General features: G+C 40.9%; 1 protein-coding gene across 1 annotated transcript in view; it reads right to left on the bottom strand.

Annotated features, from left to right (window-relative positions):
- STX7 (syntaxin 7) overlaps positions 1 to 26393 on the bottom strand; it is a 47647-nt gene extending 21254 nt beyond the window's left edge. Inside the window, exons 1-4 of the mRNA XM_070952605.1 lie at positions 26298 to 26393; positions 11897 to 12037; positions 771 to 840; positions 78 to 168 (exon numbers count right to left, since the gene is read on the bottom strand). Of these exons, the coding sequence (XP_070808706.1) occupies positions 78 to 168; positions 771 to 840; positions 11897 to 11981 (246 nt within the window). The 5' untranslated portion in view covers positions 11982 to 12037; positions 26298 to 26393. The remainder of the gene's footprint in view (positions 1 to 77; positions 169 to 770; positions 841 to 11896; positions 12038 to 26297) is intronic.
- Between the last annotated feature and the right edge of the window lie 1226 nt (positions 26394 to 27619).

The following is a 27619-nucleotide window of genomic DNA, read 5'->3' as shown; positions in this document are numbered from 1 at the left end:
CAAGCACATACCACAGACTTAAAGAATAACAACTTTATAAAAAACAAAATGTTTATACAAACACTACATTCCTATACCTGCTCGCTTATTGAAGGCAGAACTCCAAATTCTTTTATGTATTTGTCTGTCTCTTTGGCAAGTTGGTTTGTATATTGCTGCTTTTGTTGCCTAGAACAGAAAGTTACAGGTGACTTGTTGGGTTATTTTACAAACATTACTGTATCACTGTCAACTGTCTTTAAGATAAACCTTTGGGAAATAGATGTTTATTACTGAATGTATTCAAAATAACTCCTGGCTTTAGTTCAATGCAAATGAAGAACAGAGAACTGAATAGTGCTGGAGCAGATTTCACTTCATAAAAAGAATAATTGACCAAAATTGGTGACATAAACTCCACAAAAGAAATTTAGTATTTATACATAGAGAGGCTCACAAAATCTTCATTCTGAGTTTGTTGCAGTTTGATTGTAACATTCAATGATAAATGTGGAAGGTAGCAAACATGTAGTTCAAACTTTCTGAATCAATTTGATGACTTTTATTAGCTCAATAGTGGGGTTTTTTTTGTTTCCATCCGGGTGTTTGGCAATGCCAACAATATACTTGATGTATTAACATGTCAATAAACAGATAAATGTTCATTCCCTCCCTCTCTCATTTGTTCTCAAATGTTTTCAAGATGCTGAACACTTTGATAAGATCCCAGCGCTTATTGAGAAGTTATTTACAATGCAACCCAATGAAAGGTCATCTCATGAAGCACTTACAGCTGTTGCCGCAATTCATGTGTGTCTTGTGGGGTTCCAAGTTGATTCAGTACTCTTTGTATTTCTGCAGCTGTTTGGGGGTGAGAGGAAGAGGAAGAGATTTTGTAAGTGGTACAGTTCTACCACAATGCCATGAATCCCTAATTGAAAATTCAGAAATACATACCAGTTAACAGGGTTGGGGAAAATCCAAATTCAACACAACTATTGTGATACCCATGCACACTATATAAAATAGATAATGGTAACAACTGAACCAGCAAAAGCTGAACCCTTTCAAATCACATTTTAAAAATCTTTTAGCACTTTAAGTAGAACTGATGCTACACAAACACCAAATGCTTAAGAAAATTCTTACTTGATATCAATAATTCCATATCTTCAATCTTATGTTAAAAGAACAAGAAATGTACATCAAAACAGATAGACCAGAAGGGCCCCAAATCCATATCAAGGTACAGATGATTCCTTTCTGTATTATTTCAGGCAATGACTATACTACAGATATTTGTCACAAATATTGGCAAATAAAGATTTTGAATCTAGTTCTCAAGCCCCTAAAATGTAAAGAGATTACTTATAATTTAACAAAAGGAAAGAAGGATTGTGTGTGGAGATGACCTAATGTTGTGATCAGGAATCCTATCTTAAAAAATCTAAAACGTCATCCAAATGTACACAAATTATGGGATATGCTCACTAGAACTAACCCTTTCCACATACATCAATTGGTACATGAAATCAAGAATGAAAATATTTGTATTTTGTAATCACACATATAAAGGGATGGTTAAATTGAAAGGACACCTCTATCAATTGCATGTAATCTTTTTTACTTTTGAATTTAGATTTCACTTATTCCAGTCCTGAAATTGGTGTAGTCCTCCCCAAACTGATGCTCACCAGTTGTGTTAAATTTGAACACTAGACAGGTACATTGAAGGCAGAGAGAATCAGAATAAATTTACTCAAGAATTCAACATGGTTAACATACATCCTGGAAAATTAGTATGAATCAGGATCATTGTGCCAAGCCATAGAATATTTGATCTGCAACGGGATAGGGGTGGGGAATGCTGTTCAAAATATCCTAGGTTTGTGAAACTACATTAACCATATTTTGTGCTATGGTTAAAATCAAATTTAGCAGGATTTTAATAGTTCATATTTAAATATGACTTTAAAGTATTTTCAGCTTTACAGTGTTTTTAAATTTTAAATTATTTATTATTAAATTTATTTGCCACCCATCTTCGAGATGAAAATAAAGAAGGTAAAAAAACAAATTTAAGACTGCTAAACATTTATCCATTCCTCCCCGAATATTTTAAACTAATTCTTAAAGAGTTCGCAGAGATTGTGGTAAAGAAAATACATAAAAATGATTTGTAGAACTACTGAAAATGCTTGAAATGCATAAGCTGACACCCTAGCTTTTAAGATTATCATTCAGAATTCACCTATCTTTGAAGGATGTTACATTTACTTAATTGATTGCCCATATTCAATGTGGCCTGAATTGGTATACAGCATAGGTGGGCATCACATACTGTAACAACTAGTTCACCCAGAACCGAAAATGTGAGCAGCACGCATGCTCGCTTATCTTCCGCACATGTGTGCTGCATTAAAAAAACAGTGATTATATAGGACATGATAGCACCAGGGCAGGTGGGCGGGCCCAGCCGCTGGTCAGAACTACCGGTTCGTTCAAATCGGTCTGAACCAGCAGCAGCCCACCACTGGTATACAGATCATTAGCACATTTTCTGGGTGATTGCCATCTGATGGGCATTTTTCTCCAGCCTCAGAGATTAATTCCATGTCAAAATTCGCCCAAGAAATACAAACTTCTATTAAATAAATTCAGAGCAATTTAAAAAAAAAAAATAGGCTAAATTACAAGGAAACATTCTATTTGTTAGTTTAGCAGTCTCTTTGTTGATGTGAACAAATAGGTGCTGACCTTGTCTAGGCTCTAAAACTAAGTAGGCTAGAGCCCGATTAGCATTTGGATAGGAGATCTCCAGGTGATATCAGCAGTGTAGGCGAAGCTGGAACAGCCAGATGGCAATGGCAAACTATGGTACTTCCCAGATGTTGCCAAGTAAACAAGGATGCCAGGAGAAGAGCTTGACTCGAAGGAGATGTTATGACTGATTGAAAATGTGGTTTTAATTAGTTACAGTGAATCTAGTTAAGGTTGACTGAAAGCCAGATTCTTATGAAAATAAATTATAAACTATATTCTTACACCTCTCCCTTTCTCTCTCTGACTTCTACTGTGTAACATTTGAGACATTGGATGGGCCGCTAAAGTGGAGAAAACTCAGTAAGCCAATGATGCTTTTATTGATTAAAAAAATTCAAAGAACTATGCTGGATTAGAACAGGGTAATGTGGTCTTGAACCCCCATCATATCAAGTTAGCATGGCTAGAGAATGAGTTTGCAGCAAAAGCCAGTCCTTGCTTACAAATAAGTTCAAGGCATCACTTAGTGCAAGAATTGTGCTCAAAAGTACATCAAGAAGAATATAGAAAGAAAAGTGGAACGGTGGAAGCGCTTAATTTTACTGTAAATGATGCTGATTGTTTAAAACCATGTCCTTCTAGGGCTAAAATGGCTTGACACATACTGTACACTGATGTACTGATGAAATATTTGGCAAGAAGAGGAAGTGCTGTATTCATCCTTATGAAACTCAAGCAGCAAAATATTATTGATCAGCATGTAACTATGAGGGTGAAAGTCCTTAAAAGTCAAACTAAAAACTGTTGCTCCAGAGAAGTCTCATAAACTTTCACACTACACCCTACAGATAAAACTGAAAAAACTTCTAAGGAATGAGGGCTTGACATTCATCACATATAAAACATCATTACTATTCCTTTCTTCTGCACTGAGATAAAGAGAGAAAAATAGTTTCATAATGTTACTTCTAAAAGATGTTAATGATCCTCAGGGTACCAGACGACTCTACATTAAAGAACATCATCATTTTATTCCTGTACTACACGTAATAGCAACCATTAAGTTAGTACCCAAGACATTTCTAAACTATAAACTGTTAATCAAATTGAAATATGTTTGGGGTATTTTAGATAGTAATATGGCTATTTTATAAAATAAAGTTTCCTGTGTCTTCTGATCCACTTAATAGGTTATTATCAACAGTAATGACCAAATTCACATATTGCACTAATGTAGTAAATAATTGCCTGGGTTGGCATAAAACTATGCATATAAGCTATAACACTAAGCTGTAAACTATAGGAATTGAAGTTTACTACACCCTCAGTCAATGCATTATGATTCATCAAGATATGTGAACCTAATCAATATGTTCATCTTTATTTTATAAAATAAGAACTACATCAGATTATCAGCGGCAGCTAAAAGGCCCAAGGAATAGAACTATGTAAAGAAGCATTCTATAATGGTATGTGGGAAAGACCTTGAATTATGGGGTACAGAGATGCTGCCAAGGGAATGGTCAGATAAGAGAGAACATAGCCCAGAGTTGAACAGTGGGCAGAGCAAGAGGCTCAGAAGAGACCCTCCCCAGTTTCTTAGGATGTAAAGATGGTAGGAAAGTTGTACTTTCATATTTGCATGATTCTGTTAATATAGCTTTACAAAAATAGCTCATCTGGTCATGTTTCCTGTCTGGTTTGCCTCCTTAATTTTACTGATTTCTTCTGTCCTGATGAAATTTGATTGCCACGAAGTCTATATATATAGTTTAAGAGCAGATTTTATTAACTAAAAATTATAAAAATTATAATGTTTTTATGACCAGAAGTAAAATTACTATTCAATTAAGGGGAATTAATTATACCATCCATCTTACTCCATTTTAAATACAAATGAACCATAGTTTCGTTGATTCGTGTGGATTTTTAAAGATAAATTCCTTGTGTCAATTCCATGATAAGTGTTCCATGACCCTTGAACTGAATCTTGTTCAATCTAGAATGATTCAGAAGTTAATAAATCACAGTAATAAGGTTAGATACAAAATTGTGTCAACAGCATAATCTAATTGCCTGTGTTTACCCTGTCATTCCTACTCAAGGACTTTCCCAATTTTGGAGTTCTGAAGTTGAAAAAGGAACAAATTCAAATGTTGAATAGTAGGAGGAGTGTGGGAACTGTTAGTGGCTAGGTTCAAACTTTGTTCTATTATATTTTTAATTAAGGAGATTTAGTTGATCAACATGAATCAGATTTATGTTAACCCAATGTCATTCGATGTTCCTCAATCAGGGAGGAACACTCTGTTGCCTTCTAGATGTCTTAACTTCTGGATGTTGCAACTCCCACTCTTCCTAATCATAGGTAATGCTGGCTGGTCCCACACGAGTAGATTACTAAGACACTACAGGCCCTATCATTTCTCAAAGCAACTGTCATATAACAATGCCTTCCTCTCATTTATTATTACCATCCAAGATGCTTAGCACTGCAAACTCTCTCACAATGATGGAATATATGGTGGAGCCTGTGAAGTAGTTGAGTTGATGTTGGATTTTGATAGTTGTTTATAGTTTTATCCTGATTTCCAATTGTATATTTGTTGTTATGCTGTTTGGGTAGCTCACAGCAATTTAAAAAGGCAGCCTAGAGTCATGACAATGAGATGGATTGCCTTACAAACCTAAATAAATAAATGGCAATCGATTCTAGTGCAAACTGGTGTGTTACAGATATTTTGAACTAGAGCTTCTACATGATTGGCCAGTGGGAGCTGAATTTCAAAATGTCAGAACTAAATTGCTTTTTCAGTGGAAAGGATCTTGTCTTCTGTCTACAATTTCACCACACATAAACAACAAATCTCCCAAGCAGTTTGGAATATATTTGCATGTGAAATAAGAATGAGTCACATTGATAAATATTTACATATCAACGTATGAAAACAAATGGGACAATTCTGATTTAAATAAAATGTGGTTGAAGGCAAAGAAGGTGGTAGAGCAAATCAAGCTTAACAAATACTTTTAAATATATACAGGTAGTGTATATATAAATGACTTACAACAGTTCATTTAGGGACTGTTCAAAGTTACACGGCATCAAAAAAAGAGACTTATGACTGTTTTTCACACTTATGATCTTTGCAGCATCCCCGTGGTCACGTGATCCAAATTCAGACACTTGGCAACTGACATGTACTTATGACGGCTGCTGTGTCCCAGGGTCATTTTGCGATGTTAACAACAAACTCAGTTAACAACCATCTCGCTTAGCAACATAAATGTTGGGCTTGATTGTGGTCGTAAATCGAAGATTAGTTCTTTAAAACTGTATTAAAACTGCTATTGTCTGTAGCATGTAATGTCAACCATTACATATAAAGCCATGGAACAATTTTTTTTTTTGTAGTTTTATACTATTCGTTTGTAAACATTTGTTTGTTACACACATATAAAAGATGCCAAATTCAAAGCAAGATATAGAAGCAGAAAGAATTGCTCAGGAGGATTTCAGTTGAAATTGAAAATGGAGAATTAAGAGATCAAAGAAGAAAAAGATAACGGGACTCCACAACAAAAGATGATGGCTCCCAAAACAAGAGATAGTACCCACATAAACTGAATCAGGCAACAGCAGTTTGATGTGAAAGTACCGGTACTAGGAGGCATGAAAAAAATGTCCACGTGGGACTGGTCAAACTTTGATGTAATGGTCAAGTCTTGATAGATGTCTTAAGTTCAGGGCATTTGCAGCCATAGCAAAGAATGAAGTACTGTGCATAATCGTCCCAAAGGTGCTTTTTCAAGAAGCAACTGGACTTTCTGTTCTTTCTTTGAAGACGTTTTGCTTCTCATCCAAAAAGCTTCTTCAGCTCCAGCCAGAAGCTGAGAAGCAAAACATCTTCAAAGAAAAATCAGAAAGTCCAGTTGCCTCTTGAAAAAGCACCTTTGGGACAACCATGATCTTGATGATTGAGAATCTCCATAAACATATTGTGCATAATGTTCTCTCTCTCTCTTCTCAATGCACATGGAACTCAAATGGAATCTGTCCAGCTAGTGTTGGATAGGATGTGTGTGTGTGTGTTTAATTAAGAAAATGAACAATAGAAGTGGATAACCATTTGTCTGAAGTGGTGTAGGGTTTCCTGCCTACAGGGTGTTAGACTAGAAGACCTCCAAGGTCCCTTCCAACTCTGTTATTCTATTCTAAGTTGTTCTGCTTTTGCTTCAATGGTTATGAATCTTTGGAACAAGCAGCACTAGAGATGTGACAACTCTTCATGGCCTTCACAGTACAGTAGTGGCCAAAATTGTGGAAACCTTTTGAGAAAAGTGTATTTTTGAGGTTTGATGACTAATAACACCACCTTTTTTTGAGTTTCAAGATAATCATATTCCACTACTGGAATGGCCTGGGAATAGTCCAGACCTTAACCCAATTGAAAATCTATGGAGCCGACTAAAGAAACTTAGTCAGGCTTGTTAGTAAAAGCGACCCAGCAATAAAACCCAGTTAATAGAAGCAACCATTCAATCTTGGTTTCAAATTATAGCAGCTGCAGAACTAAAAGACTTGGTTCACTCCATGGGAAGACATTGTAAGGCCGTAATTCATGCTAAAGGTTACCCAACTAAGTATTAACTGACATGGTGATAATTTTTGTATATCTCGTTTTTTCTACGTGTTTCACTTTTCTTCTTTATACTGTAACTGCTATTCTAATAGCAAATCCTTCATAAAAGTTATTGCATTACATTCGTGATTAATTTATCTTTCCATTGATATATAATTTTATAGTACTACTCTCAAAAAAAGTGGTGTTATTAGCTAGTTTTAGAAAATACACTTTTCCCAAAAGGTTTCCACAATTTTGGCCACTACTGTATATTAATGTGTTCAGAAACCTTTTACTTTAACATGATCATTTTAGAATGGATTAAAAACTTGAGACACTAAATTATTCACACATCACACATGCTTTTCCTTTTGAAAAGTCGGTATCCATGGGAGAGTAATTTTTAGTCTATTCTTTTTTTGTTAGCATGCTACAATGCTAAATTGTTATTGTGTTATCGGAAATAATATTTAAAGGTCACATACTGGTCTGTTATAGCAATGCTCCTCTGAATTCAATGTAGGGCAATCAGAACAGCCTTTGCACAAATTAATTAATTAATTTGACATAAGGATTCAAAACAAGGACAAAGTTAATATCAAAGCTTTTCAACTTTCCAGGACTAACTTGTCACTGGCTATTTTGGAAAATAGGACTTTAACTCTACTATTGAGCAACAGATTACTGATTCATATACATCAAAAGATATCTGGCAATTTCAGGTCTCAAGAAGCACAGTGGGTTTTTGGACACAATACAATGATCAAGTGATAAAAACCTGGTCCTATCTCTCTATAAATGCTTTCATACAGATTAGATGGAGCAGACAGTCCTTATTATCAGATGGGAGATATAACTCAGAAATGTAGTTTTAGAAAAATGTTTGCATTTTGAGTAACCCATTAAACTTGGGACATACTTCACAAAGAGACGTTTTAAAAATGCTTCATTGTGTATCAATTGTGTAGTTCAGGAAGTCCTGTTCCTAGCCTGAATGCAAATCTCCACTTCTACTAGGGGAGACATTCCTGTTAGTAGAATTCTCTGTAGCACCTTCAAAATTAATTCTGAAAAGATTTACAATCTCATAAACTTCCTCATATTCTCCTGAAAGCTTGTCAGAAGGAAAGCCGAAAGGTTCAATTCTGTTTTGGGCTAACCACAAATTATCATGCCAACTGAATTTTAAACTGGTTGATTATAATAAGTGATCACAAATCAGATTCATAAATTGTGGTTGGAGTTTGCTTATATCCAGGGTGGGCTTCAAAAATTTTAGCAAGGAGTTCTCTGCCTGGTTGCTGGGTGGGTGTGGCCATGGTGGGCGTGGCCAAGTCGGCCTTCTGCACAACAGCAGGGGGGAGGCTTTTTGCCCTCCCTGGGCTCTGGAGGCTTTTGTCAAGCCTCCGTGAGGGCAAAAACAGCCTCCCCAGGCTCCGGAGGCCCTCTGGAGGGTGCGCAGAGAAACAGGCGCATTTCTGGCCTTCCAGAACCTCCAGTAGGCCCGTTTTTTGCCCTCCCTGAGCCTCCGCACGTGCCCTGCATGCACCCTGCACTTACCTGCATCCAAAACAGGCCGCGTGGGGACTCCTGGGAGGGGCAGGTGGGGCCAGCTAGGAGTGGGATTTGGGGGTTCTCTGAATTGCACAGACTCTTAGCTAGAGGTTCGCCCAAACCCCTGCAAACCCCCAGCAGCCCACTTCTGCTTATATCTACCGACTAAACAAACTATCTGCTCCATTTAATTATTTCAAATGACTTGGTGAGCTGTGATGAATTTTAGCCTGTAGTGAAGGCTTTCCAATATCTCTCTGGCCACATGGGAGAAGGAAGAACAAATGTATAATCCTGTGAGCAAGCTATTCTTAATCTCATAATAAAAAACAATTGTTTTTGTTCAATATGCCATCCAGATCAGTCCACTCTTGGTTTGCTCTCTCTACTATTCTTGAAAGCGCCATTGTTCCTCTTGTTATTCATATGCATAATAAGCCTGCAATAGTTTTAGAATGGAATTAATGAGCATTCACTAAAATTATTCACAGCTTTAAAAATCTAGGGTAGCAACATGGTTGAATGCCAATCTTTAACAGGAAAAGAAGCAAGGATATTCAAGTAGTAAGGATTGTGTGTGTGTGTGTGTGTGTGTGTGTGTGTGTGTGTGTGTGTGATAACACGGATGATTTTTTTAAAACAACAACAACCAAGGTTTGTATAGATTTTTAAATAGGGACATTGTTTCATTAGAAATTGTGTCTATTCAAAAGGATGGTGTGAAGAAAAGCAATGCCTTTAGAAAAACAAAGCAAAGCAGTCATTTAGCATGAGATTTCAAAAACTGTAATATCAGACAACTCTGACAGTTTGCCTACTCCTGTTGCAGATTAAATTGACCAGACTTCTTTATATTTCTGAAAATTTTGGGGTTTTCCAAGATGTATCCCTCTTCCATTTGAATGGTGTTACACTGGTAACGTAAGGACTCCCATTTTTAAAAAGGAGATATGTCTAAATAAAAAATCTTACAACTATTGCAACTCTTCTATTATATAGATTTATTTATGAGCTCACAAAAGAGGATCTTTGTTATCCAAATGTTGAATTGTAATTTTATAGACAGAAGTTTATCGGCATTAAGATGTCAAACCCAAAATCAAGAATGGCACATGGTGATTCTCCCAAGTTGAGTTCTTTATGGTTTTCACTCCTATAGACGGTTTTGACAGACTGAGGATTCTACGATTTGGAACTGTAATATACTCTGTGAACCAGTGGTGGGGCTGCCCCTGGTTCGCACTGGTTCTATAGAACCAGTAGTAAAACCGGTGGGAGGCTCCCCCCACCAATCCAGACGTCACCAAAATGCTTCTGTGCATGCGCAGAAAAGCATGCGCATGCGCAAGCAAAGCAAGCATGCGCGCGACCCCCGCTGCAAACCGGTAGTAAAGGTAAGTAGAACCCACCCCTGCTGTGAACTGCTAGGGAGGGGCATTTTTCTCACATATGACATCTGGACTGAGTTGCCTCTTACTCCTCTGGAATGCAACCCCTTCCTCCTGGGACTTCACTTCCTTACTACATTTAATCACAAAGTTATATAATAATTTGGAGCTGAAAAACATGTCTCTTAAAAATTACCAGATCCTCATAAAAACTAGTTATCAATCATCAAATCTGGTTGAGTATTTCCACACTGGAAGAGAATCCACATTTTGTAAATTAGATATACTGTTATGTGCTAGAATCCACTGGAGTTGGGTGATAATAAGTAATAACATAGAGGAGGGTACACAACAGAAAATGGTTCAGTTGTTTGGACAATTTTAAATGGTGCTTAGTCTAGACCAGGGGTGTCAAATTTGAGTTGTCACGGCATCGTCACATGACGTATCGTGACTTTTTCTCCCTTTGCTAAACCGGGCGTGGGACTGACCAGCACGTGACACATCCGGCCTGTGGGCCACAAATTGACAGCCCTGGTCTAGACAAACTAAAATGGAGAGCATTTTCTTTTCTCCTGACCTCTTCTAATTGCTACATGCTGCCATTGATAGTCTTACATCTTCTCCATTATCACTCATCACAATATACCTCTGCCTGGATCTGTTTGCTTCAAACTGGGTGGAGAGACCAATTGAAACTGACTGTTTGGGGCACATCCGTCATAAAATAGCACTTGGGCTATTATGGTACTTAAAAGCAAACTGAATCAACAGTTAGGAATTGGGAAAACACCATCAGGAAAACTTTAGCACAAACACCAGCAAATTTCTATAGAAATCTAATTCACATATTCATGAAATTCAACTGCTAAAACATTATATAATATACATTTTCTGTTGTTCTTATAAAATTCTGGATCTATATTCATATGAAGCCAAATGCACCGAACAAATAAAACTGAGTTATCCATTGTGCACTGCTAATTTTCTTTAGGTTTTGGGGATAAAAAGTGTAAATCTCATACTGACACCTTTTATCACATTCATTTCACCAATTAATATGAAGCATAAACATTCTTGCAATACTTCTATTTTAACAAGAGCTTTGCTTTTTTCTACTTTTTACATATGAATACCTGTCTTGAATTAGCACTTCATCATTTAACACAGCAAAACTAATTTCTGCTTTTAATTCCCCCCTCCCCCCAGAAGGTTTAATAACAGGTAATAAAGTGAGGAAATTGAATGCATATATTCAGATTCTACGTGGGGAAAGGATCTTTCTAGGCCAATTTTATCCACTGCAGTGTTTTCTTAGCATAAAAACATTACACAAGGTGAATTCACTCTTAATTCTTCACCACTCAGAATATATACTTTAGATAAGACTATCAAGAGGTTTAATTAGTAGCTAGTGCCAAACATTTACCACCCAACAAGCACAAAATATCACTGCCTAACTAATAAAGTCAAGTATTACAAAAATGACAGCATGCTATTTACTTGTGGACATTTAAAATCTCTTTTAAATGAAGTTTCTAAATTTGCATCAGTCAAAAAAATCATTAATATGAGTAGTTAACTTACTGCATTGTGTGATTTTCTGTATATTAGACGTTATACGTTGGGCCAGCTGGTTAGCATCCCCAGCAGTGTTTGCATTATACTCCATGGTGTATTATAACCCCACTAAAGTCATAGAGTTCAGGGACCACTAAGCAACAACACCTGAAAATAAACAAAAACAGTTTAAGGACTTATGCACAATGAGGAACTGTGCTGTAGAACCCACATTAACGAAGCCCTTTCTAAAAAAATAATAATTGGGGGGGGGAGGTTAAAATACAAAATTACAACAAAAGAGAAAAAATGAGAGATGGGAACAACAGGGAATGTTTAAAATTTGTCATTAAAAACAAACAAACACAAGAATAACAAAAAAATAAAGATTACTTCCAACTCTCTTCAATATCAATACTATTATATAATAGTATAATAGTATCTTATTTTAGATTATGAAAAGAAAGGTACAAAACAAAAAATATAAATACAAATAATAACAGCAACAGTATACATCATAACGTCTTAATTTGAATAAAATATATCATATTGAATAAAACGTATGTGCATCATGTTATCATTCCAAAAATACACATTACTGGATATTTCTATAATAAAAATCTATAATAGAACATCCTCCACTTTCAGATTAGCCAAAACATAAAAAACCTAAGGTAAAAATGTGTAGCTATCAATCTCCTACATTTCTACAATCAGAATAATCCAATCCTTCTTGAAATCAGTAACCGATATCCCAAAGGTGCTTTTTCAAAAGGCAACTGGACATTCTTGTTTTTTCCTGGAAGACGTTTCACTTTTAATCCAAGAAGCTTCTTCAGTTCTTCTTCAGAACAGAAGAAGTTACTTGGATGAGAAATGAAACGTCTTGCAGGAAAAAACAAAAAAGTCCAGTTGCCTTTTGAAAAAGCACCTTTGGGACAACCATGACCTGGAAGACTGAAAATCACCACAGACAGTAACAAATACCCAAATATAAAAATACTGTACATCTGCATAACCAGAATCCCAAATATTACTGTTGGGTTCCCATGTAAAAAAAAATAATTTGGTACACAATTTCCTTTCCTTTTACTAGCTGTAACATTTTAAAAGAAATGTTAAATTACTGTTTTAGTTACATTTCATATTCCATATGGTTTATTTTTCGTAGGCTTTCCCATTTCTTCTGAAAGATTTGCTTTCATGTTGGCATTTGCACCCCTAAGGAGGAATGAAAGCTTAGCAAGGGAGCAAAAGGAGAGTTCAGGAGAATGAGACATTGAGGACAGTTAAGACTTCCAGCAAATCCCAAAGGAATCACACTAATAAATAAGGACAGCTGGATGGGGAAGGAAGACACAACTCTGAAAAACTGTCTATGTAGAGAACCCAACTCATTTCTATACAAAGATGGGCTTGAACAAATACACATCTAATACAGATTGAAATTATCAAACAGAGATCCAACCTAGAACTAAGAAGAAATTTTCTTGTGGTGAGAACAATTAAACAGTGGAATGGCTTGACTCCAGAAGTTGTGGGTACTTATCACTGGAGGCTTTTAAGAAGAGATTGGGCAGCCATTTGTCCGAAATGATATAAGGTCCCCTGCTTGAACAGGAGGTTGGATTAGAAAACGTCCAAGGTCCCTCCCAACTCTGTTATTCTGCTTTCTACATCAATTTCCCCCAAATTGTTATCTTCCAGGTTCAGTGAATTATATAATGCTCAGACATCATGAAGGATAAAAGAGAACATACTTGTTTTTGCCTATTTCAGGAAGGTTTATCTCTGCAAATTTACCTGTTCCATGTACATAAAAAGCTTTGCTAAAACCTATTTGTCAGATGTACGTTTAAAAATAAATAAATGAAAATATGTCAAGAAGTAGCTGAGATATTTCTAAGAAGGTATAAGACCGATGAATAAGAACATTATGAAGCCTTCCATCCAATTTCAAAAAAACATCATAGCAGAAGCCACAATAAAGATACAAGCTGCAATTTTTCAAACCTATTTTTAAGTTCTTTTTCAATTCCTTTTACTACAGTGTCATCTTTACACATGGTGGTATTTCCTCTTTCTTTGTTTTCAGTCTTTAGCAAATTTCTGCAGAATTGGCTTATTTAATTTAATTTTTTTAATTTATTAAAATTTGAGGACTCAGGGCGGTGAACAGCCAGATAAAAACATCAGATACAAATATTAAAACACATTTAAAAATATATATAGATTTGGCCCCATTAATTAAAACGATAAGCAAAACAGAACAATTAAAAAAAACCCTTAAAAAGAAATTAAGCCAGCCCGGCTTGTTGAAAAAAGAAAGTTTTAAGGGCACGGCGGAAGGCACTGAGGTCATGGATTCTCCTTATCTCAGGGGGCAACTGATTCCAGAGGGTAGGTGCCCCCACAGAGAAGGCCCTCCCCCTGGGGGTCACCAGCCTGCATTCTTTGGCTGATGGCACCCCGAGGAGGCCCTCTCTGTGGGAGCGCACGGGTCGGTGGGAGGTCGTCGGTGGCAGTAGGCGGTCTCGAAGATAGCTAGGCCCTATGCCATGGAGCGCTTTAAAGGTGATAACCAACACCTTGAAGCGCACCCGGAAGACCACCGGGAGCCAGTGCAGTTCGCGCAGGAGCGGTGTTACATGGGAGCGCCACGCTGCTCCCGTCACTACCCGCGCTGCTGCGTTCTGGACCAGTTGGAGCCTCCGGGTGCTCCTCAAGGGGAGCCCCATGTAGAGAGCATTGCAGTAATCAAGGCGAGAGGTTACGAGGGCATGAGTGACTGTGCACAAGGAATCCCGATCAAGAAAGGGCCGCAACTGGCGAATCAGGTGAACCTGATAAAAGGTCCCCCTGGTTACAGCCGTCAGATGTTCCTCCAAGGACAGCTGCGTATCCAGGAGGACTCCCAGATTGCGAGCCCTCTCTGTGGGGGCCAAAGACTCGCCCCCAATGGTCAGTGATGGAGTCAACTGACCATATCGGGATGCCGGGAACCACAGCCACTCAGTCTTGGAAGGGTTGAGCCTGAGCCTGTTCCTCCCCATCCAGATCCGTACAGCCTCCAGGCACTGGGACATCACTTCAAGGGCATCATTGGGGTGGCCTGGGGTGGAGATGTACAGCTGAGTATCATCAGCGTACTGATGGTATCTCACCCCAAAGCCACGGATGATCTCGCCCAGCGGCTTCACATAAATGTTGAACAGGAGGGGCGAGAGGACCGACCCCTGAGGCACTCCACATATAAGAGGCCTCGAGGTCGACCTCTGCCCCCCTGCCAACACGAACTGCGACCGGTCGGAGAGAAAGGAGGAGAACCACCGTAACACGGTGCCCCCCATCCCCAACTCTTCCAACCGGTGCAGCATGATACCATGGTCGATGGTATCAAAAGCCGCTGAGAGGTCTAACAGGACAGAGGAGCAACCCCTGTCCCGAGCCCTCCAGAGATCATCAACCAACGCGACCAATGCCGTTTCCGTGCTGTGCCCAGGCCTGAAACCAGACTGGAACGGATCCAGATAGGATGTTTCCTCCAGGAATTGCGGGAACTGTCGCGCGACCACACTCTCAACAACCTTCGCCAGGAAGCGAAGGTTGGAGACAGGACGGTAGTTGGCCAATATTGCTGGATCCAGGGACGGCTTCTTGAGGAGAGGCCTCACCACCGCCTCCTTCAAGGCCGCGGGGAAGTAACCCTCACTCAACGAAGCGTTGATAACACCCTGGAGCCAGCCTCGTGTAACCTCCCGGGAGGCCAGTACCAACCAGGAGGGACACGGGTCCAGTAAACATGTGGCCGCACTAAGTCTCCCCAAAATCCTGTCCACATCATCGGGAGTCACAGCATCAAACTCCTCCCAGATAACATTCTCAAGACTATTCCTCGTCACCCTGCCCTGATCTACCCAGTCAGAGTCCAAGTCCCCCCGGATCTGAGCGATTTTGTCATGCAGGTATTGTCCGAAATCCTCCGCCCTGCCTTCCAAGGGATCCTCCCGCGCTCCCAGGTGGAGCAGGGAGCGGGTTACCCTGAACAGGGCGGCCGGACGATTCCCTGATGACGCAATAGAGGCGGAAAAGTAATTAAACTTTGCCGTCTTTATCGCCACTAGGTAGGTCTTAATATGCGACCTTACCAGTGTTCGGTCAGATTCAGTGCGACTGGCCCTCCAACCGCTCTCTAGGCGTCTTTTCCGGCGTTTCATCTCCCTCAGTTCCTCGGTGAACCAAGGAGCCGCGAGGGATCGACACCGGGTCAGAGGCCGCAAAGGCACGACTCGATCCAAGGCCCCACCAGCCGCCCGGTCCCAGGCAGCTACTAGGTCCTCGGCCGAGTCGTGTGCCAGATCGTCAGGAATTGGCCCAAGCTCCGTCTGGAACCTATCAGGATCCATCAGGCGCCTGGGGCGGACCCATCTAATTGGGTCCACCTCCCTGCGGCGGGGTGTAGCGGTACGAAGGTCCAGATGAAGGAGTGAGTGATCTGACCATGACAAGGGTTCCATATCTATATCCCCTATAACAAGATCACTCAACCACTGGCCAGAGACAAAAATCAAGTCTAGGGTGTGTCCCCCCCCGTGAGTGGGGCCATAAACTAACTGGGTCAGGTCCATGGCCGTCATGGAAGCCATGAACTCCCGAGCCATCCCAGACGTTTCACCAACGGATGGCAAGTTGAAATCACCCATGACCATAAGCCTGGGTGTATCAACTGCCACCGCGGCTATCACGTCGAGTAGCTCAGGCAGGGCTGCTGCCACGCGGCAGGGAGCCAGGTACGCAAGCAGCAAGCCCATCTGAACCCCATGACCCCATCTCACGAAGAGGGACTCACATCCAACAATCTGAGGCACAGTGGTCTCCCTGGAACCAAGACCTTCTTAATAATAACCGCCACCCCCCCCGCCCCTCCCCTGGGCTCTCGGTTGATGGTATGCTCTGAAACCTGGTGGGCACATCTCGACCAGAGGGACACCTCCCTCCGGTCCCAACCAGGTCTCCGTAATACCTGCCAGGTCTGCTCCCCCCTCCTGGATAAGATCGTGAATGAGGGGGGTCTTATTTACCACAGACCTAGCATTGCACAGCATCAATCGCAGGCCCAGGTCCTGAGTATCTAAGCCACCTAGTATCCGAGGGGAGCCTTGGGGGCCGGGGCGCGCAATTGCTCTCAGACAGCGAGTGCGCGTCCCCAACACATGATGTGGCTCCCTGCTCCCGCCATATCTGCCCCTCCCAGCCACCGTGCAGATGGTATTTCCCTCCGCCCCCTCCCCATTCCCTCGTGCAGTGTCCTCCAAACCGTTACCCAGTGCCGGGCTTGGCTCTGACCTTGGTGGATTACCCCCCCCATCCCCTTTGGTCGTCCTCCCGGTTCCCCTTAAAAAATTATTAAAAACCCTAATTAAAAAACCCCTTAATCCCCGCTTTGAAACATGCCACCTCTCAGGGCTCCAAAGCCCGTCCTTAAGGTAGGCCTTTGATAACGTGGAAGGCCATCGCCGCGAGAGGGGGGCATCTCGCAGCGCAAGCAGGTCTGTCGTGGTATAAGCCATACATAGATGGAGGTAAAAGAAGTTTCCCAGAGACTTATTGAACTCATTAGGTCAGGGTTTCCTTCATCCTATTGTGTAAGATATTAATCTTGAAAAATCAGCAGGTTTTCTTTAAAAATACAAAATATTTTTATTCTAAAATAAAACCAACCACCATTCCTATCACCCTATTCCCTTTTGGGATAAGCAACATATAATAAGATGAGGAAATGAAGGACTGTGGTAAAAAGCGAAGTAAATAAAAATAAAGAAATAGCAAAAACGTGGCATATTACAAACACCCTTCAGTGTGTCTCTCTATACCTTTCTATCTTTGCAGTTCACCCTTGTTTCCACTATATCCATTCATCATTTCAATACAATTGGTTTTTTCTTTCCATCTTTGGACTTCCCATCTCTATCATTTTCAAGTACTCAAAAATTCCAGCTTTCCCAGTCTTCCTCTCCCTCTCCAACAACTAGGTACTTCTTCCAATTATTTGTTATGAGAATTAATCATTCATTCAGTTTCCTTGAACAAACCACTTCTTCTATTCCGGTCGCTCACTTTTGTATTGATCTACATTCATTCAGCTCAGTGGTGAAATGTAAAATTTGTTACTACTGGTTCTGTGGGTGTGGCTTAGTAGTGGTGGTGGGTAATGTGACAGGGTGGGCGTGGCCAACTTTTTTTTAAAAAAAACTTTTAAAACCATTTTTTCTACAACCTCTTCGGCTGAAGAGGCTGTAAAAAAAATGCGTTTAAAAGCCTCTGACGATCCCAGCTGAGCCACGTGATCATCAGAGGCTTTTTTAAAATTATTTTTAAAGGCATTTTTTCTGCGGAAGAGGTTGTAGAAAAAAATGCTTTTAAAAATTAAAAAAAAAAAAGCCTCTGAAGATTGCACGGCTCAGCTGGGCATGGGGGGGGGCGGGGATGTTTGCTACCGGTTCTCCGAACTACCTGCCACCATTGCTACCAGATCGGGCGATCCGGTCCAAACCGGGAGCATTTCACCCGATTCAGCTCCCATTCATTCTTGATCTACTTCTGGTTTTACCACTCAGGTCTTTAGTGCATGCAATTATTTACTTTTACATTTCTCCAAACACGCTCCACTGCTCCTTTCATTTAACAAAAGAGGCAGAAAATATGCTCTTATGCCTGACTAAGATGATTAAAGGCCTGGAGACTAAAACATAAGAAGAATGGTTGCAGGATTTCGGTTTGGCTAGTCTAGAGAAAAGGACAAGTGGGGGGGACATGATAGCAGTATTCCAGTACCTGAGGGGCTGCCACAAAGAGGAGGGGGTCAATTTATTTTCCAAAGCACTAAAGGGGCAGGACAATGGATGGAAACTAATCAAGGAGAGAAGCTGTGAGGACAATTAACCAGTGGAACAGCTTGCCTTTAGAAGTTGTAGGTGCTTCATCACTGGAGATTTTTAAGACGAGACTGGACAGTCACATGTCTGAAATGTTACAGTCTCTCCTGCTTGAGCAGTGAGCTGGGCTAGAAGACCTCCAAGGTCCCTTCCAGCTCTATTCCGATTGATTGATTGATTGATTGATTGACTGATTTTCACTAATTTTGACATTCATTCCTCACCAGGGATCACACATTTGATTTTGTGCCATTAAGTCAGTTTTGATTCTTAGTGGCCACATAGATTTCCTCCATGATGGATCACATACTACCCCGTCCCATCTTTCTACCAAAATTTGTATGTCTTACAATTTCTCTAGCCTTTTTCTCCTATTTAGAAAACATTCCACCAATGTACAAAATGCCTGCTCTAGTTATTTTGCCACCTATGCCTAGCTAAGAACTATTCAGTTTTTCTTGTCATATCCAATTACCTTGCCTTCTTGGTACATTAATTCTCAGATCTAAATGCTTCTTGGCATCATGCAAGCTACTATATGTTCCAAATTATTCAGGAGCTAGCCAACAATATGACAGCAATTATAAACATGAAGATCACGCAGTTGCATGCACACCCAGTCCCCTTCTAAAATCACGACATCCTTTATACTTTATTCATAAATACATTAAACAACCATGACGTCCTATCCTTCCTGTTGACCACTGAACAGTATTCAAGTTTTACATTTATTTTCACTTGCTTTTCTCTCATGTAGTCTTGTTTTGAATTCAGCAACTCACTTCAGTTCCATCTAAAACTTTCCAAAATCCAAAGCTATTCACTTTATTACGTGCTTTCTCTAGTTCAACAAATGTGGAGCAACCTTTCTCACATTGATACATATCTCACTGCCTAACATCATATTTCTCAACTGTGCTCTCCACTTTTCACTCTATGAAAGATTGTGGGGAGGCCAGTCCTGATCTAAGCAAGTCCATTGGCAATTCATCTTATAAATCACAATTCAACAGAGGCCAAGAAATCTGGGACACTTCAAATCATCCAAAAAGGTTCTGATTCAATATAATAAAACTTATACATTCCTTCTGCAGTTTCCAAGTTTTTGCATTTATCCCAAAATTAGCATAAGGATTCCTTAGTAATGTCTCACTTCTTTGATCTCTGATCATCAGTTGTGTGGGCCTTGATAACATCATAATTCCACCAGATATCTTCCCAGACACATTTAACCAGCTAATCCCCCATACCTTTTGAATTTACTCTTGCTACATTTCCTTCTATATACTATAGGGCAGTGATGGCTAACCTTTTTGCAATTGCGTGCCAGGGGGTGGGGGAGGTTCGTGCACATGCGCGTGCCCACACCCATAATTCTATGTGCCCCGCCCCGTGCATGCACCTGCGACAACCCCCCCCAGTTCCTGGAACACAATGCCCCATTTGGCCCGTTTTTCTTTCTCACCTGGCTCCAGATCCTCTCTATGCATCCGGGGAGGGCAAAAACAACCTTCCCCACCCCCTTGGAGGCCCAAAACGGCACATTTCCCAACTTCTCTAGGAGAAGCCTCTCTAGGAGTCTCTGGAAGCTGGGGACAGCAAAAAACATCATTTCCTGTCCAACCAGAAGTTGGGAAACAGGCCAATTCGGGCCTCTGGAGGACCTCTGAGGGGGCGGGGAAGGCTGTTTTCGCCCTCTCCAGATGCATAGAGAGAATCTGGAGCCAGCTGAGAAAGAAAAATGGGCCTTCCCCATCCCCCAGGCCCTCTGGAGGCAGGAAACAGCCTGTTTCCCTACTTCTGGTAGGCCCAGAAGGCCCGAAAATCAGCTGGCCAGCGCGCACATGTGTGCCAGAGCTAAGCTAGCGTGCCAGGCAACATGCCTCTGTGTGCTACCTGTGGTACATGTGCCATAGGTTCGTCATTCTGGTTATAGGGGGACAGTAGCAGCACACTTCTGATCGTCAGGCATGAATGCAGTCTTTTCACACCTAAAACAAGTTCCACAGCCATTTTGTAAGCAACCCATATCTACATTTAAGGCTTTTCAGGTGTACCATGTACACTTGCAGCCTGATGGTTTTCAATGTTTTCAAAACAGGGTATCTTTTCAAATCTGATTAATAATTCCTCTCAGAATCTTAGAAGACAAAGCCAATCTAAAAAGGAAATCTGGAATAACAGTATTAAATCCATAAAATCCATAAAATCATACTATAGTACTGACTAGACCAGGGGTGTCAAACTCAAGGCCCGCGGGCTAGATCCAGCCCACAGAGTGCTTAAATCTGGCCTGTGGGGCCAGACTGGAAATATCAAAAGATCGGCCCGCAGTGCTTCTGCTGGCCAAAAATGGGCCGTGTGAGGCCCCGTTTTTGGCTGGCAGAGTGCTGCAGGGCTGCATTGGACTGGATTACAATTATGTGGCCTCAAAGTAAGTGCCTGATCTGGATAGAAAACAAGCAATATCCAATGTTAATGCTACAGTTTAAAGTCAGATTTTACATACTGTAGGTCCATTTAATCTACAATCAACAATCTATAATTGACAGACATTTCTATTTACTATCCTGGAAATTTACCTCTGCTGTTAGATCTTGTATTATCATGTTATTTATGCTATTTCTGCCTGGAAAAGCAATTTACTATTAAACAATAGAGTATAAATTTAGAAATAAAAAGTTTAGTGGAGTATGAAAAATAAATAATAAATGTTTGCCAGTAGTATCTGGTAGAAGAGATAGGAAAATGGTTATAGTAAAGTAAAGAAGGGGAAAAAATGCATCTTGAGCCTGTGTCAAACATTCACCATGGCCATGCCCCCCGGCCATGCCCATCATGGCCCTCCGAGGTCAAACACAACCCTGATGCAAAATCGAGTTTGACACCCCTGGACTAGTCTGTTCAATATGTAACATTCCAGAATTCTCAGGAAAAGTCTAATAAGATCACTGGAGCAATTCAGCAAATTACTTGAGTGAAACAAGCGCACTTTAAAAATAGATATTCATTTTAGCTTAATTATTACAAAGAACTCTTTAACTGAATCGTGATTATACAACAATCAGAAGCATCAGCAAAATGTTGTTTACACAGTTAACTATTTTAAAGCTGGGATTAGGTTCTGATTTTGTTTTAGAAAAAAGAAAGCAACTAAAGTATTTTAACTAAGAATAATAGAGCTGGAAGGGACCTTGGAGATCTTCTAGTCCCTGCTCAAGCAGGAGACTTTATACCAGGGCTGTCAAACTCCCAGCCCACAGGCCGGATGCGTCATGCAGTGGCCACGCCTACACCCGGTTTAGTGAAGGGGGAAAAAGTCCTGATACGTCATGTGATGCCATGACGTGAATTTGACATTTCTGCTTTATACTATTCCAGACAAATGGCTGTCCAATCTCTTCTTAAAAACTCCAGTTATGGAGTACCCACAACTTCTGGAGGCAAGCTGTTCCACTGATATTTTGCTGATGGACTATCTCACAAATATATTGGGAAATGTTAAAGTCACAGATTTATGTTTTAATATTCAGGCACCAAACTTTTCTGAACTTAAAGAAGGCTTATAAAGTTGAAGTTCATCTCAAGTGGCAAATATACTGGATGGTTGTCTCACTGAGATTGGAAAGGCAGCTTCCATTAATGGGGGAGTTGAGATCCTACAGAAGTTTCCCTTTGAAGATTAACAGGAATGTGAGATTTCTGCCAATATCCCTGTAGCACTTACATTTTCCATGATGCTCTGGATGGTATCACCAACCCGCTTCAGAGGTCTTCCAAGAGGAAGACATCTACATTTGTGGGCCTCAACCAAAGTCAAATGTAGATTCTATTCCTTGGCTGACTTCATAGATAGTGTAATGCCACTGTTCATTTATTTGCACTTTGCTAAATAAATTCCAGTTGGCTGGTTTGCCCATAACACATGACTCTATAAATCATGCATTATAAAACAGTATGGGTGGATTCATACCAAGCCAAAATGAAACTAACCACATTATAATTTAATATCATTTAATGAAAACAGCTAATGTTTCAAACTGCAGGATTAATTGCACAATCGGCAGAAATTCACACACAATTCCTTGGTGTCCCTAATATTATTCAATGGAACTCAAATTAGAATTGCTGTCAATCTAAATTTTTTTTTTAATATTAGTTACACTATTGATGAGAAAATGTATAAACAGCAATGTACAAATTTTCAACAGAGGAGTTTATTCAAATAACTAGTTGAGATGCCAAACTGACTAAGCCTTGATCTTGACAATACTTAAGTACTTACCTAAATACTTTGCAAACATTCCTTAAATTTTCAAACAGCATCTCAGCAAAAATGAACCGAAATTTCTCTTCCACTCAGATTTTAGAAAAATAAAAGAATCAAAAGCCCTCAAAAGACTACAAATGGAAAGAGAGGAAAACCATATGGAGGATGATTACTTGCATCTTTTCTAACCTGTTTTTCCGCTTAGGAAACTAGGAGCAACACTTCTGGTCAATCCAGCATTCATTTCCCACACAGGGAGGATGCAGTTCAGCCCTTCCAGCAATTAGCAATGAGAAACTTACTGCTTCTGATCCTAGACCTAAGATGTACCCATTACTACTATTTATATGTCTGTGTGTGTGTGTGTGTGTGTGTGTGTGTGTGTGTATACATACATACAAACACACAGATATCTATATCTATATCTATATCTATATCTATATCTATATATATACCCTGTTTCCCTAAAAATAAGACATCCTCTGATAATAAGCCCAATCAGGCTTTTGAGCGCATACGCTAAAATAAGCCCCCCCCCCCGAAAATAAGCCCTCCCCGAAAATATTTAAATGCATGTGCAGCCGGACCCTGCCATTTCCTCTAGGGTTAGGGAGACAGAACTGGAAATCAGGTAAGATGGCAAGAGGAGCCCCATCTTGCTCCATGCGCCCCAAAATAATAAGACCTCCCCAAAAATAGGGCCAAGCGCTTATTTTGGAGCTCAAAAAAATATAAGACAGGATCTTATTTTCGGGGAAACATATATATATATAAACTCATATACACAATAAATCAATCATAATAAATAATACTAGAATACACTGAAAAGCAAGGGCTTATTAAGCTTTGTCAAGCTAGTTTAGGAGCTATTGATAACCTTGTGCCATGATTTTTTTTTAATCTCCTCTTAAAACAATATAAGGCTTCCAACACCACAGAATTCCCCCCCAAAGACACAACAAGGGTTAAGTTAATCGTGGGTTACATGCTTAATTATAAATTTATACTAGAAGCTGCGTTTGCATGTCACAAATTTAGTCTAGTTGGGTTCAAACATTTGTGTTCCAATCAAACAAGTCCAATTATTAATGTTAAATAATTGTGAATTTAATAAGTGAACTAGTTTTACCCCCAAGGACTCTTTCACCCAGAAGCCTTTTTTCTCACTTTCTAATCTTTTTTACATTGACAGATATGCACATTAGCTCTCAAAAGAGTTTCATTGCAGACTTTCCCAATCACCCTGTTTTGTGTAGGGATAGAAGAGGCAGAAGTGGCAGAAGAGGTTGTCAAACTTCACTCTTTGCAGTCTAGACTGGAAAGCATTAATTCCAAGGAAGAACCAAAGGATCTGATTAACAGCATTCACTGGAAAGAGTAAAGTTACAAGAATGAGCTACATTCAGTACACACACACACAAACACACATATACATATATATATATACAATTTAAAAGAGATTTGTTCTGTTTCCTACTGCTAGTCTTGCCTCTTTTAAGGCAATCTGAATCTTAGTAACTAATTCTTATCAATGTGAAAAACAATGGCAGGGAGGGTAAAAGATACCTATCTCATCTCTTTCAACAACCTCAGTTGCATAGTCCTTGGTCCGTCCAAACCCACACCAAGCTTTTCTAAACAAGGTTCATTTAACATGCTAAGCCATGGGGTGGTTTGTGAACCCAGGCAACTGCAACTTTAATTAACCATGGTTAAACAAACCCAAAGCCTTATAGTATATAGCCCCCCTACCTATATATGACAGGGTGACTGTAAAAGGAGTCCGGTTCACTTAAAATTGAGAAGAAGTGTGGGCCTTTTCATGACTGATTGATCATGTGCCATTAAGAGTGTTTTCCACTCCTGGGGATCACATACATTTAAGCTAGATTTTCTCCATGTCTTTCGCCTCTTCGTACCAACAATGTATTCTATAGCAGGGGTCTCCAACCTTGGCAACTTTAAGACTTGTGGACTTCAAGTGCCAGAATTCCTCAGCCAGCTTTGAATTCTGGCACTTGAAGTCCACAAGTCTTAAAGTTGCCAAGGTTGGAGACCCCTGCTATAGAATACATTGCTATAGCATATACAGCATTAGGTAGATTTTCTCCATGTCTTTGGCCTCTTCGTACCAAGTGTATTTTATATCAATACATTGCTATAGCATATATAGCATTTAGCTAGATTTTCTCCATGTCTTTGGCCTCTTCGTACCAACAGTGTATTTTATAGCAATACATTGCTATAGCATATATAGCATTTAGCTCCATGTCTTTGGCCCCTTCGTACAAACAATGTTATCTATTGCAAACTTCTACAAGGGAGACTTTAGCAGCAGGGTCATCAACCTACAAGAACTCAGACTCCCGTGTAAAAAAAATACCCATGCACGGATGTATGTTTACACGCGGGCAGGCTTAATCCCGTTTTCCCTTCCTCCGAAGGCTTTTAGCCCATAAAGAATCGCATTTTCCCAATATTATCACCCTCACATGACTGCTCCGCCCAGAGAAACGAGGCGCTGAGCAAAAAAAGCCAGAAAGGACGGAGCTAATTTCCTCTGCCTGGCGGTCAACCACACGGGCCTCCTCCAACAGTCCTCAGGCACAAGGCACCCCGCAATTAATCCCTTCGCTCCTCGCCTCTCAGGGATGCTGCAAAATACACACACACACACAAAAAAACCCGTCTCGGCAGCGCAGAGCTGGCTCTCCCGCTCAGCAGGAAAGGGAGGCGAAATTCCACAGCATCAGGAAATCAAGGGCAGGAAAAGCAGGCAGAGAGACTAAACCCCGAGGGAAAGCGCAGGAGTAAAACATATCCAAGGATATGGATCCTTGGATATGGCGGGGCAGGATCGGCGAAGCGCGGGGGGGCTACTTGAGGCAGGAGGAGGGCTGCAGATTAACCTCCGGCTCCCCCAATGTAGGGGGGGGGGGAATGCGGAACTACCGGCCAGCGCAGCAGCCTCAGTGCTCAGCTGGGAAACTCGCCCAGCGAGTCTTCGCTTATCTTGCCTCCCCCCACCCTCCACCAAAGAGAGCCAACACCCCCCCCCGCTTCTTTTGGTCCCCCAATCCTTCCCTCTCGGGATTGCAGCGGGGCGGCGTCCACCTGAGCTATGCCACGCACACAGCTCGCGAGGGAAGAGTGACAGCCAGAAGCAGGACCCCCCCCCCCACCCCTTTCACTCCTCAGTCCGGGTGCACTACCCGCTTCTTACCCCCCAAGCTCGCAGATTTGGCCTCTCGGCGTGGGGCGTGTGGGGTTGGGGTGGACGAAGACGGGTCCAGCTGTCAGGGTTCCGGACTTGGCTCGTCCGAGCGCTCAGCTGATCCGCCGGAGACGGCCACTCCCCTCAGCCCAACCCAGTTTACTGCAGCAGGAGCATTCCCGGAAAAGGAGGAGAAGGAACCGAGGGAGGCCCCGCCTCGTTTCCAAAAGACGCTTCGCAGCTGAGATTTCGGTCGGCGGAACCTGCGATGGGGAAATTACAGACACGCGTGGGTGACAAGTCTTGCGCGCACGTGTTTTCCCCCTGGCTGTCCGGGGACTCGGTCCTAATCAGCTGCTGCTGCTACTACAACAACAAACCACTACTTCTCCTGTGTGGAAAAGGCGGTGGAGGCAACTAAAAAACTGTGTCTCCGGAAATCAGTTTGCCACCAAATATCTTTTAACTGCCGGATCCTTTAAACACACACCTGAGTGACGTAGGAGGCTAATGCCTCCTACTAAGGCAGCATTTAACATCCAGCTGCCTGCAATTACTGCGAGTTCAATTCTCACCAGGCTCAAGGTCGACTCAGCCTTCCATCCTTTCTAAGGTGGGTAAAATGAGGACCCGGTTCGTGGGGGCAATAAGCTGACTTTGTATAAAAATATACGAAAGTATGAAGGCTATTGCTTAACGCATTGTAAGCCGCCCTGAGTCTCGGAGAAGGGGGCATATAAAAATAAATAATAATAAAAAAAAACCACACACACACACACACACACACAGAGAGAGAGAGAGAGAGAGAGACGATGAAACATGACACTAGCGAAAGGTAATACAAACGGAACAGTTACAGTATGTTACACACACACAGAGAGAGACACACACACAATGAAACATGACACTAGCGAAAGGTAATACAAACAGAACAGTTACAGTATGTTACTTCTGAACTGAACCTTGCCTTCCGTTTTTTTCTTGTGAATAATTTTTTATTGTAAACGAACAGAGTGGGGTTGTTGTTGTTTTTTGCTGCTCTACTGCTACCCACCTCTAAATGCCAGAACAATATGCACACCTAAAACATATTCAATAAGCCAATAATTGTTTTACCATGTTGTGTGGTATATATCAGCCCATTGAATCTGGTGCCCAATGCATTGTAACATTTTTAGTGAGTTCCGTGGGGGCAGACTTCCTTTTCTCACGTCCTGGTTCCCCCACAGTGGAGGTCCCTGAAAATAAAGAGTATAAGTAGTCCTTACCACCACAATTGAGCCCAAAATTTACGCTACTAAGTGAGACAGTTGAGTGTGTCATAAATATGA

This window comes from Pituophis catenifer, unplaced genomic scaffold (genome assembly GCF_029215685.1).
Source record: "Pituophis catenifer annectens isolate HBS135680 unplaced genomic scaffold, rPitCat1.0.hap2 SCAF_1, whole genome shotgun sequence".
NCBI classification, from domain to species: Eukaryota; Metazoa; Chordata; class Lepidosauria; order Squamata; family Colubridae; genus Pituophis; species Pituophis catenifer.
The sequence above is the reverse complement of the archived record's forward strand: the minus strand, read 5'-3'. Positions and strand labels throughout refer to the sequence as shown.